This window comes from Candoia aspera, chromosome 8 (genome assembly GCF_035149785.1).
Source record: "Candoia aspera isolate rCanAsp1 chromosome 8, rCanAsp1.hap2, whole genome shotgun sequence".
NCBI classification, from domain to species: Eukaryota; Metazoa; Chordata; class Lepidosauria; order Squamata; family Boidae; genus Candoia; species Candoia aspera.
The window spans coordinates 17,555,397-17,566,703 of NC_086160.1; the positions used below are offsets into that span (position 1 = coordinate 17,555,397).

The 11,307-nt window shown below is 41.9% G+C and overlaps 1 protein-coding gene across 1 annotated transcript in view; it reads right to left on the reverse strand.

Moving 5' to 3' along the window:
- The window catches only part of KDR (kinase insert domain receptor), a 54,014-nt gene extending 43,306 nt beyond the window's left edge, over nt 1–10,708 (reverse strand). Inside the window, exons 1-2 of the mRNA XM_063309808.1 lie at nt 10,589–10,708; nt 3,127–3,217 (exon numbers count right to left, since the gene is read on the reverse strand). Of these exons, the coding sequence (XP_063165878.1) occupies nt 3,127–3,217; nt 10,589–10,661 (164 nt within the window). The 5' untranslated portion in view covers nt 10,662–10,708. The remainder of the gene's footprint in view (nt 1–3,126; nt 3,218–10,588) is intronic.
- Nucleotides 10,709–11,307: the final 599 nt, after the last annotated feature.

Sequence of the window (11,307 nt, forward strand, 5' to 3'; positions counted from 1 at the left end):
GGAAGATGTTGTAGCACAGACAGTTCAAATTCCTTTAGCTATGAAAAGTTTACATTATGGGATAATCTGAGTTTAAGAATACTAAGTAAATCCTTCTGAGGGCAGATAAATTGGGCAGCTTATAATGTTCTTACCTCAGACCAACTTAACTCTGTTGAAGCTGTTTTTTGAAACTTTTGTAGAAGTGGAATCTGAATTTGATTTAGAGTTTTTTGAGTTACTGCATGGAAATTTAGATTGCCCCAAATTGCAAAATAAACAATTAAAACACCTTCTGATTTCATAGTTGGGTCCAGACGCATTAGCAACATCTAAAATTCATGAATTGCTCTTGATATTGGTATGTGTTTGGGATGATTTTAAGTCTACAGTATTATTTATAAACAAAGAGTATTGTAAATATTAACTACCTCCAAGGATTCTGGAATAAAGAGTTGGAATACTCCATATTAACATATCAGTGATTATTGGTTTGAAAAATACAAAATTGTGTCTTATGATCTTAAGATAAGACTCATTCAAAAAAAGATGGACATTTTTTCATGTGTATTGGGACTCCTCAGATAAAGTTCAAAGGGGTTGGTTGATATCCTCATTATGCTGGAAATGTAAAATAAACAAAGAGACACTTACTGCATATGGCATGGGCTTATGTCATTATTGTTCCATTTTGGTTTAACATCTCTGTGTTCAATATTGCTCAGATCAAAATGTGCTTCAACTACATATCAAAATTTGGAATGTATTACTATATGAAGAATTATGGATTTGCTTAGCATAGGGTGCAACAAGAAGGATTACTTTATGATGTTGGGAAGTTAGGGAGACCTCAGAATAAATATTTGAGGTCAATTATATGTGTTCACTTTCTATTTATGACTATTTTTCTGTCTACTGGAAATACTGATCAATATTATTCCATGAGGTCAACTTTTAATGGTATGTTTAAAAAAATTGGGCTGAATAATATTTTTTCCATATGTAATATATGTTTTTGTTTAATTTGTTGGGGGAGGTCTTTATAAAGAAGCAGTAAAAATAATAAAAAAGAATGCAGCTGATTCAACTTAAACATTTCCCCCTGCCCAAGATCCAGAAAGCCCCTACCCTTCCATGAAGGCCATGAAGAGCTGGCTCTTTTATGTTATTGGTATTTGATTTGATTTGATTTGATTTGTTAAGGCCACCTAGCTCCAACAACTCTAATACATAGGTTAATAAACATATTAAAAACCACATAATTGCCCAGGCCACAACCACACTACCCAATATGCAAAATCTCAATAGGCCACCACACCACCCTAACCCCAGGCCTGGGACAGAGACAGGTCTTAAGAGTTAGGTGTTGGGTTAAGTCAAGAGAATCCATTGAATATAGGATGTAACTGGTAGAAGCATTATTAGGGGCACAATGCAGTGCAGTGTGGTGCTGATAAAGGGCATTGCTGTTTTACCTTTTTTGTTTGTTTTACTGATCTTGCTGTGAACTGCCCAAATCTGCCTTAAGCTTGCCTAACCATAGTTTGTTAAACTGCCTTAGACTCCTTAGCTGAAATATCTGAACTTTTAAAACCGGATCATTGGATTGTGTCTAGTTTGAGTTAGGCTTAGAGTGTGTCCATTAAAATCAAAGGGTGTTAAATCAGCTATGACTAAAACAATTGCACTGGATCAAGTCAGTTTCTATGCAACCATGTTGTTGTTTATTTGTTTAGTCACTTCCGACTCTTTGTGACTTCATGGACCAGCCCACCCCAAAACTTCCTGTCGGTCGTCAACACCCCCAGCTCCCCCAGGGACGAGTCCGTCACCTCTAGAATATCATCCATCCACCTTGCCCTTGGTCGGCCCCTCTTCCTTTTGCCCTCCGCTCTCCCCAGCATTAGCATCTTCTCCAGGGTGTCCTGTCTTCTCATGATGTGGCCAAAGTAACCATATTCATGAAAAATATTTCTGTGTGCATATATGGCATTGCTTTTTATGAAGAAGTAGAAAGCACGATTAGTATCCTTAGATGCTGCTGCAATTTACACAGGAAGCCCACATTTCAGATGTGCTATGCAATATTCCAAAAATAAAAAATGTGACTCCTCCCTTTTTATACACAGGGGGAAGAAGACTAATGCTAGAACAAGAGATGGGAAACACAGATATCTAAACTTATGTGATGCCAACCTGGACATATCCAATATTGACAGTCCTCTTGCTAAACACAAGCTCCTTAATCAGCATCTGATGGCAGATTGTTACAAATTGGGGATGAAGGTTGCTAAATACGGGCCCCCATTTCCCATTTGTGGCAACAGCATCACAACTGCAGTGCTGTCACCCTGACCACCCCATAACAATTGGGTGCCAGAGGGGGGCAGAATTGGGCAAACTGTCCAAAACAGGAGTAGATAACCAATGACAAAATCCTTAGCCTAATTCCTTTAGCAGAATTGTAGTTTTCCACAGTAAAAAATTGCTATTGCTTCTGTTAAAGGTTTTGCCTTTCCTTGAAATACATAACCTGGACAGTATTGGTTCAGCACTGTCAAAGGAGGATCAGACCTGGTTCTTGGATGGGAATTTCTATCAGGAAGTTGAAAACATCTCAGAAGACCACAACAAAGCACTTATATGATGTCGCTAAGAAAATTACATAGTTGTATCTGTGCAGCCACCAGGAATCAAGCTCGGCTTTAGCCTTTTTATCACTTGAAGGAATCGTCTGGAATTACCTGCTGTCTATTTCTGGCACATTACAATCTGGGTTTATAAAGGTAGATCTACTGTGGACAGATAGAAAGCGCCAATCGAGTATGATGGAGTGCCTGAACATTTGCTCTTTTAAAGACAGCAGCAGAAGTCCAAGTCAATAAAATCTCTCATCCTTGTAAATTTCTAGAAGACTCAGACAACAGGATGTCTTTTCTTTTGTTCTTCTGAATGCTAACGCTTTAAATGCTTGAGCTGGGAGACATTTGGAAATGTTTGGGGCACATTAAAATTCTTTATTTATATCTTCATTCTTTGTAACTATCTTGTATGTGTTCATATCCCCAAGAAAGTCATGTATCATGGAAAGGAATCAAGGAAGTGCATTAAATACCAATGATAATCATCCTGAGGCTCCTTCCTTACCTGCATGTAATCTGTAACGTATCATTTGCAGCTATAGTAATCATATGTTTTTGGATACTAAGAGATGGTGGATCCAATGAACTAGATGAACCTGTAAAATGCAAACACATATACATGTATGAGTAACTGAATGTGCAAAAAGCCACGGATTCCAAAAAAATGGGAAAATACACAGTAGGAAACTATTTTGGGCTGTATTTTTTAGTGTTTTAACCTGCACATCCTAGACTAACATATGGATCAAAATATAGTTATTCCTTGGACTGCGTGCTTTTTTGAATGTTGCATTTCAGAATTACAAAACTGCATACAAAATGGGTAAGTTTGGGAAAGTGGCCTACAAAGCTAGGAAAAAATATATATTTTGCTTTTTTATTGCAGCAATGGGTTGTGATTGAATTGTATCTGAAAGCATGTGAAGCTGCTGTGGATGAGACTGATAGGCAGGTTTTATCCACTGCTATGCGGAACTTGTTAGCTAACTTAAGCCAGCAAATAAATTTAGGAGGATGCCTAATAACAGGATGCAAGGGGGAATTCTGACTCCGACAGGAGAGGACTTGTCCATTGAAAGGGTTAAATTATGAAGAATGAAACACATGACACCGAAATTCATGAGTGCTATCATAACAGGAAGAATGGGCAGATGGTCAGGAGCTAGCAAGTCAGCTCTACAATTCATACAGCTAGGGTGGAGTTCCTGTTTGGTTGCACTTCTAACTTCAAGGTCTAGCTAAAGGATATGTGCATTGAAATACAGTGAACTTGGTTTTAATAATGGTCTCATTTTTCTCAGGCATGACTTAAATCTTCCCTTGGTTAAAAAAAAAAAAACGTAATTTGCAACCTGATCAGATTAATTAAGTTTGCTTGGAAAGGTTCCACATAATATATCCATGTAAGATTATGCTACTGAAATGAAAGCAGCCGTTCTGTAACAACAGAACTTTGCAGGACAGTGTGGAACAATTGGACCAGTAGTGATCAAAAAATTGATTCTTCCTTTCATTGAAATGTTTACTACACAGCTTTATACATACAGTATAGGTACATCTGTAAGTATATGACCTGTAGGTTTTTTTTATTTCTTTAGCTTTTTTTTTCTTTTATAATGTTGTTTATTCTTTTTCTTTTTTTTTCTATTTAGTTTGGTGTAGTGGTTAAGGTGTCCAGCTAGAAACCGGGAGTTGATGAGTTCTAGTCCCACCTTAGGCACAAAGCCAGCTGGGTGACCTTGGGCCAGTCACTTTCTCTCAGCCCTAGGAAGGAGGCAATGGCAAACCACTTCTGAAAAACCTGTCAAGAAAACTGCAGGGACTTGTCCAGGCAGTCTCCAAGAATCGGACACGACTGAATGGATAAAAAGAAAAAAGGAAAGAGGGGAGGGGAGGGGAGGGGAGGGGAGGGGAGGGGAGGGAATGATGCTTTCCAGCAGCAACCACCAGTGGGTAGGTGGGGATTAGTAAGATGGTGGACAGAGCATCGCAATGCAAGACCCACCCCATTTGAACGTTTGTGTGATGTCAATGCCATACAAAAGAGGTGAGGCTTGCATCACAATCCTCCATTCATCATCTTGCCAACTTTGACCCACCACTCTGTAGACACCATTGATTCTTTCCCTTCAGGCTTGAGAAGAGACAATTGCCTTGTATCCCATTACAGGTGTTTTGCAACATTGTAATGATTGTGTTCTGAAATAAATACTTTTAGAGTGGTCATTTTCTTGATTCTGAAAACATTTCATAATTAAGAAAACTGTTATCAGTTGGTATTGTTAGATTTTGTGATCAGGTTACTCTCTGACAGAGAGAGAGAGAGAGAGAGAGATTGCTGTTGTTGAGGAAATGAGCATCTGTTAAATGAACGGCAGTTCATGAAACTCTCTTGGCTACCGTTGCAAAAGACAATCAGAAGTTTTGACCTAGTTTTGTTGCTCAATTTTGTTTCCTTTTTGTCACCCAACAGCCTAGAATTATTAGAAGCCTACAATGAAATCTGTTATTTTAAGTTGTGCAAAAACAGCCTTATATTAAGGGTTTGCAGACTGTGAGCAAAGATGGATTCTAAGCATTCTGTGGAACTGTCAGTTTTGACTGAGGTCCATCTAGCCAGGGCCACAACTGGGGGGCGGGGGGGCAAGCAGGGCATGTGGCCCGGGCACCACACTGGGGGGGCGCCAAAATGGGCATGGAATCCATGTTTGCCCTGGGTGACACAGACCCTAGTTGAGGCCCTGCATCTAGCTGGTAGCACCTAATCAACCTTGACTTCCCTCAAAAAGCTACATAGAGTCAAACCTGGCTGGGATTGAATGGGAGACCATCAAAACATCCCAGAACTTGACCGGGCAATTAAAAAAAAAATCTCAGAAGAAAGCAGTGGCCGACCAGTTTAGTACTGTTCCAGAGAAAACCATGTAGATATGTCTATGAAATCACCAGGAGTTCCAAAGGAGACTTTACTTCTGATTTAGACTTTCAACCCATGTTCCTCTATGAGACAATTAGTCCTGACAGGCATTTTTCCATGAAATACATCTAGTTTCATCTACTGATTTTCCCTTAGAACATTCAATGAAAAAAGTGTTTCTCTTCCTCCTTGATACATACTCTGTTCTTTCATGACACCACACTGGTGTCTTCTGGGAACCAAGAAGTGTTATCAAAATATGGGACATTTAGTTCCAATATCTCCAGGTAGATCTGGAAAAGATTCCTGTTTGAAAAGTTGTTTGAAAGATGATTACTGCAAGCAGGACTCAGCAAGATGGGCTCACTGACCTAAACGGTATATCAGTGTCATGAACCAGCTTTCCATGTTCTCTTTAACACTATAAAAACCTCTGTAGTTTCCTCAACAGGCATCAGTGATGTGGAGAGACATCTACATCTTCAACATGTTTATTTTAGAGTACGTTCAATGAATTCAGTGGGACTGGCTTATAAGTAGGCACACACAGGTTTCTATTCCTAGGATCAGAAAAATTGGAAGCAATTCATTTAATTTCTCACTGAAGCAGAATATTCTTAATAACCCAGTTTGGACAGCTTCAGTAACAAAGTAGGGCAAGCTTGCATAGTATGGCTCAAGGAATTTTTCTCAACCCTTCAACAGGAGCCCCACTCTGGGTCATGTGACCTGGCAGAAGGAGGGAGCAGGCTTAAGAATAGTTGGCAGCATCTGAGCCACTGTCCAACTTCCTTTTCTTTAGGGAAGCTCTACAGGAAAATGTTCCAATTTTTTCCCCCATGGCTTTTGGTCAGATCTGACCCATTTTCAAACTTGGGTCCCATTCCATTCAGTTTTTGGAGAGGTATCTTGCTGACCAACAGAGAGATTCCTAACCACCTGTATGTAATTTCTTTCCAACATTTTATTGGGTTGGAAACAATAAAAAAAAGTGTTTGTTTGAATTTGTTTTTCTGACTAGGGCTTAGTTCTGGAATTACCATCATCATTTCTGGGCATACGCTAAGTGGATTCCTATCACAACTGTGATAGGATCACAACTTTGGGAGTTGAGGTCACACTTCTTAAAGTTGCCAAGGTTGAGAAACACTGTTCTGGGTATTTGTGAAAATTATTTAAAATAAACTATTCTGTGCTGGATATTCTTGGCTTTTACTTATGTAAGTCTAGTCCAATGCCTGCTTATTCAGCAAGAAGCCCCAATGAACTCAACATGTTTAGAGTCGCTCCAAATCCCACTGAACATCTGTCATAAATAACTATCAGCCACTCCAACGTATGAGCAGACGCATGTCTCATTGATTTCACTGTGCTGGTCTATGACTGTAATAAAGACTTGATTTGATTGATTTCAGTGGGGCTCATGTGCAGGTACAGTCTATATATGCTAATCTGGCAGTAGAATATTGATCTGGCTCAGAATTTTCTCTTTCATTCCAAGTGGGTGTTGGGTCTCCAGATTCTAGTAATAAAAAAAGAGGCCCCTCCTCTCCATTATTCATTTTGCAAGTAAGAAAATTTGGAAAGACAAGCATTCACAGACCCTTGATTCTCTACTCACCAAGCTAAGAAACGATACCTCTCCTACACAGCATAATTAGTCGCTACCCAATGCACAGAAAACTTTCTTTAGTCTTTCAAATTCTTGGCAGCATCAAAGTTTTGCTATTTCCATACAATACCTACTTCTTCCTCAGCCTGAATAATTTTAAATTAAAAACCACCTGCAGTCATCAAGATATCCACGACTACCAGGCTGTGCCCATGGATTCTTCTTAAAGCACAGGGATAAAACAGTTTGCTCCACTACAGCACGGTCCAAATCTCACTGTGATTCCAATGACTGGCAGCATATACCATCAGCCTTTATTTCATTGGAAATGAGGACTATGGGTACTGGTGTTCTTACTGTCATTATGAAGTTTACATGTTTATCTCCTAGTATGTTCAGGATCTAGTAAGAGCAAATAACAATGCACTTGTTTATTCTCTTTGTTACTGTCAAGTTTTTGGGAACTGAAGACAACTGGAAATTCCAAGTCTGGGAAAAATTCCATTGGACAGAATTGACAGGAGTTGAACTCACTGAATAGAGGTCATAAAATATGCATTTCCTATAAAGAGGTATCCCATGATAGCCCTCTGACCTAGCGTAATGAATTCTCTCACTCCAGGCAACATCGTCTCTCAGCCCAGATAAACCTTTAATCGAACTTCAGCAGGGGATTTGGAATTTAGATCTACAAAATGGCAGGGCCAAAGTCATCCACCCCTATTATGGCACATTTGCAGGTTCTCCATGGACAATTCCTAGCTACCTCTCTAACATCCTACATATTTCACATAAGAGATGTTTACCTTGGCTTGAATTGACACACCACTTACTGTATTATGGGGACTATAAGCAAGTGTCCCAGTCTCCCACATGGCAATCATACCCGTGCCTGCTCAGAAACAGAGGTTGGATCAGTAACCCATCTACAGTTACATGCCCATAGTACCACCCGTGGCGCCTGGCACTTATAAACCCAATTATCAGAAATTTTAATCTTTCTGAATAAAAAATTACAATCTTCCTTCTGCAAGACCTAACTAGGACAACCCCTACAAAGGCTGCCAAGTTTCTAGCAGTAGCTATGGCTTGCAGAAACCAGGTAATATCCTTTTCTCTTTATTAATTGTTTCATGTTTGTTGATGCATTTGTTTTCCCGTATTTTAAATTTTGTATTTGGTTTTATGGGTCTGAAACCACAAATGAAATGAAACAAAAGCAAGCCTTCCCCTATCTGATGTACTCCAGATGCACTAAACTACAACTCCCATATTTCACAGCATGATGGGAATGATATGAGATTTTGATCAACAATATTTGGCCTAAACAACATTTACTTGTGCTCCCGCTTGTCCCACAAATAACCAGCAGTGGCTTCCCAGGGTATTTTGTGCAACTCCACCTCCATTGCAACAGACACCCATATTATTTACAGATGAGGCGTATCGCCATCTTAATTATTTTCTTTATCTTGTATTGCTTCAGAAGTGCCTCCACTTGCTTGGCAAGGGAGAGAGAAAACCTTTTCCCAAGAAGTCACAATCCAAAGCCTCTCCACTTTTCTTTAACCCCAAAGTGGAACATCTCCCTTCCTTACACCTTCCATCCACTACCTCCAACTTGTCTCTGGCTCTGGAGGAGATACCACAGGAAGTGTGTCACTTTTCAGCCACAACTAATCTGGCTTCCTGTAGGTGAGGAAACTTTTCCTTGTTTACTCCATTAAAAAGGACGGAAGTCAATCTCCTTTCCAAAGATCCCTTGGCAAGTACCATAAACTGAAAACTTCTGAAATCCCATATGGATGATCAGACTGCCCCATGGAGAGTTTTGCCAGCCCGACAGGTCCCTTGACCAATGCCCCCAACCTCGTGGGAATTCTGATGTCTAGATCTACAAACCGGGATGATCGCATGCATTATTTATTTTTATTTATTTATTTATTTATCAAATTTGTCACCGCCCATCTCCACCGAATGGAGGGACTCTGGGTGGTTTACAGCATAAAACAATAACTCTACAATAAAATTCCAGTATAAAATATAGACTAAAAACCATTTTAAGTGGTCATGTGTGCTACACTCCTACGTGAGGCCAAAATCTAGAGCAAGTGGCATCTCCTGTGACTTGCTTCTCTGGCTACAGCAGGACCGTGCTAAAATGCTAGCATTATTTCACAGCAGAGAAGGAAAAGGGGTTTTGCAACCCAGGGAGAATATCAAAAAGTGGCCCAAAAGAGGCCCAGGGTGGATCCCTAGGCTGAAACACCCACATACACACTGTTTCTCCGTTTGAGCAATTGTAAATGCTGGCAAATGATGCCGTTATAAATGCTCATTTTATTCCATTATCCGTTATCAGTTGATTATTCCTTTAAAATGAAACGATGCAACTTCTGGAAATCCACCAACAGCCATCTCACCATTGAGTCCCTCTGACAGCACCAGCTTGGAGACAATTGAGACATATTGAGAGCTAAAACACTTAATCTGCTTTTATCCCTACTATTAAGAAAATGACTTAAATGTTAATTATTTGTCAAGCATGACATGAATCTCAGGCTAGTTTGTTTATGCTTTTGAGGGGGGGTTTCTGACTCTAATTATACAAGTATTATTATTTATGCTATTTATTCAATTTATTTTATGTACTAGATTAATATCTCGCCTGTTCTTCAGGAGTTCAGGGCAGCTCTGTCCCCACCACAACAACCCTGTGAGGTAGACTGGCTGGGAAAGAGAAAGAGACTGCCCCAAAGTCAGTGAGTTCCCACGACTGAGAGGGAATCTGAACTTGGCTCTCCCAGAATCAAGCCCAACATCTGAATCCCTCACTCCCCTATAACCACGACAACGACAGGATCCATAATTCACGATCCATATCATTTCACCTCCCCATCCCCGATCCCCGCCCCAGGAGACGATATAAGCCTTTGTGGAGCTTTCTCTGTCCCAGCTCCACCAACCTGGCGCCCTCCAGATGCGCGACGGCTGTGGCCGGCCGCCCTTGTCGCGCTGAACGCGGTTGCGGGGTCTCCCGTCCCTTCACTGCATCTATTTTATTTATTTATTTGTTTAGCAAATTCATATAGCCGCCCATCTCAGAGGACGTGACTCTGGGCGGCGTACAACCACAGTGATCATTAAAACAGCATAACCGTAATTAAAACAACTAAAGTACAAATAAAAGTAAAAACATAGAAAAACCAAGACTGCGGGAGAAGACCAATCACTCCTCCTGCGGGCGACAGGTTGCCGCTGCCATCCCCCGGGCCCGGGAGAATCTATTTCAATCCAGCCGGACCGATCCGACCCCTGGATCCAGCTAATCGCCAAGCGGGACAGAAGGAACCGAGCCTCCGCCGTGGTTTTCCTAGCTTGACACGCGCCTCCCCCGCACCCCCCCAAACCCCGATCATGCCCACGGGCGCCCCTTACCCGAATCCCCCAGGCAGGGCTCCGCGGCGAACCACAGCGCGAGAAACAGCCCCGCTCCAGCCGCGAACTCCATCGCGTCTCGGCGCAGGAGCCGGACCGAGGGTCCCAGCGGAGCTCCGGCGGGCTCTGAGGATCGCGCCCCAGCCGAAGCCGCCGCGGAGAGGAGCAGCAGCAGCAGCAGCGCCAAGCCCTGGCGGCGCGTTCGCTCCCTCGGCAGGGCGAGAGGCGTCTTGTCCAGCGAAGCCCGGCAGAGCCGCGCTCGGCCGCGGCGCTTCTTGTTTCGGAAGCGGGAGGAGCTTGGCAGGGAAGCCCCGCCCCCGGCCCGGCTCTAGGTTGTCCCTGGGGTCTACCTGGAGGCCTGAGTTCCCAGGTCGTTTTCTAATAGATGCTCAAGTGATTTGCTGGAGGTCAGAGAGCAGTTCTCGCTCTCTCAGCAGGCACAGCGATTAAGGAGGCAGCAGAAAAATAGGTTGATGAAAGGAAGACGGATTGGGGAATCAGTTTTTTGTCTGAGGCCAGGGAACTGTTATAGGAAAGACAAAAAGTTAACCCAGCAGACCATCTCCTTAGATCAGCATTTCTCAAGCTCAGCAACTTGAAGGTGTGTGAACTTCCACTCCCAGAATTCTGGGAATGCTGGCTGGGGAATTCTGGGAGTGGAAGTCCACACACCTTCAAGTTGCTGAGCTTGAGGAACACTGCCTTAGAGCACTTCATTC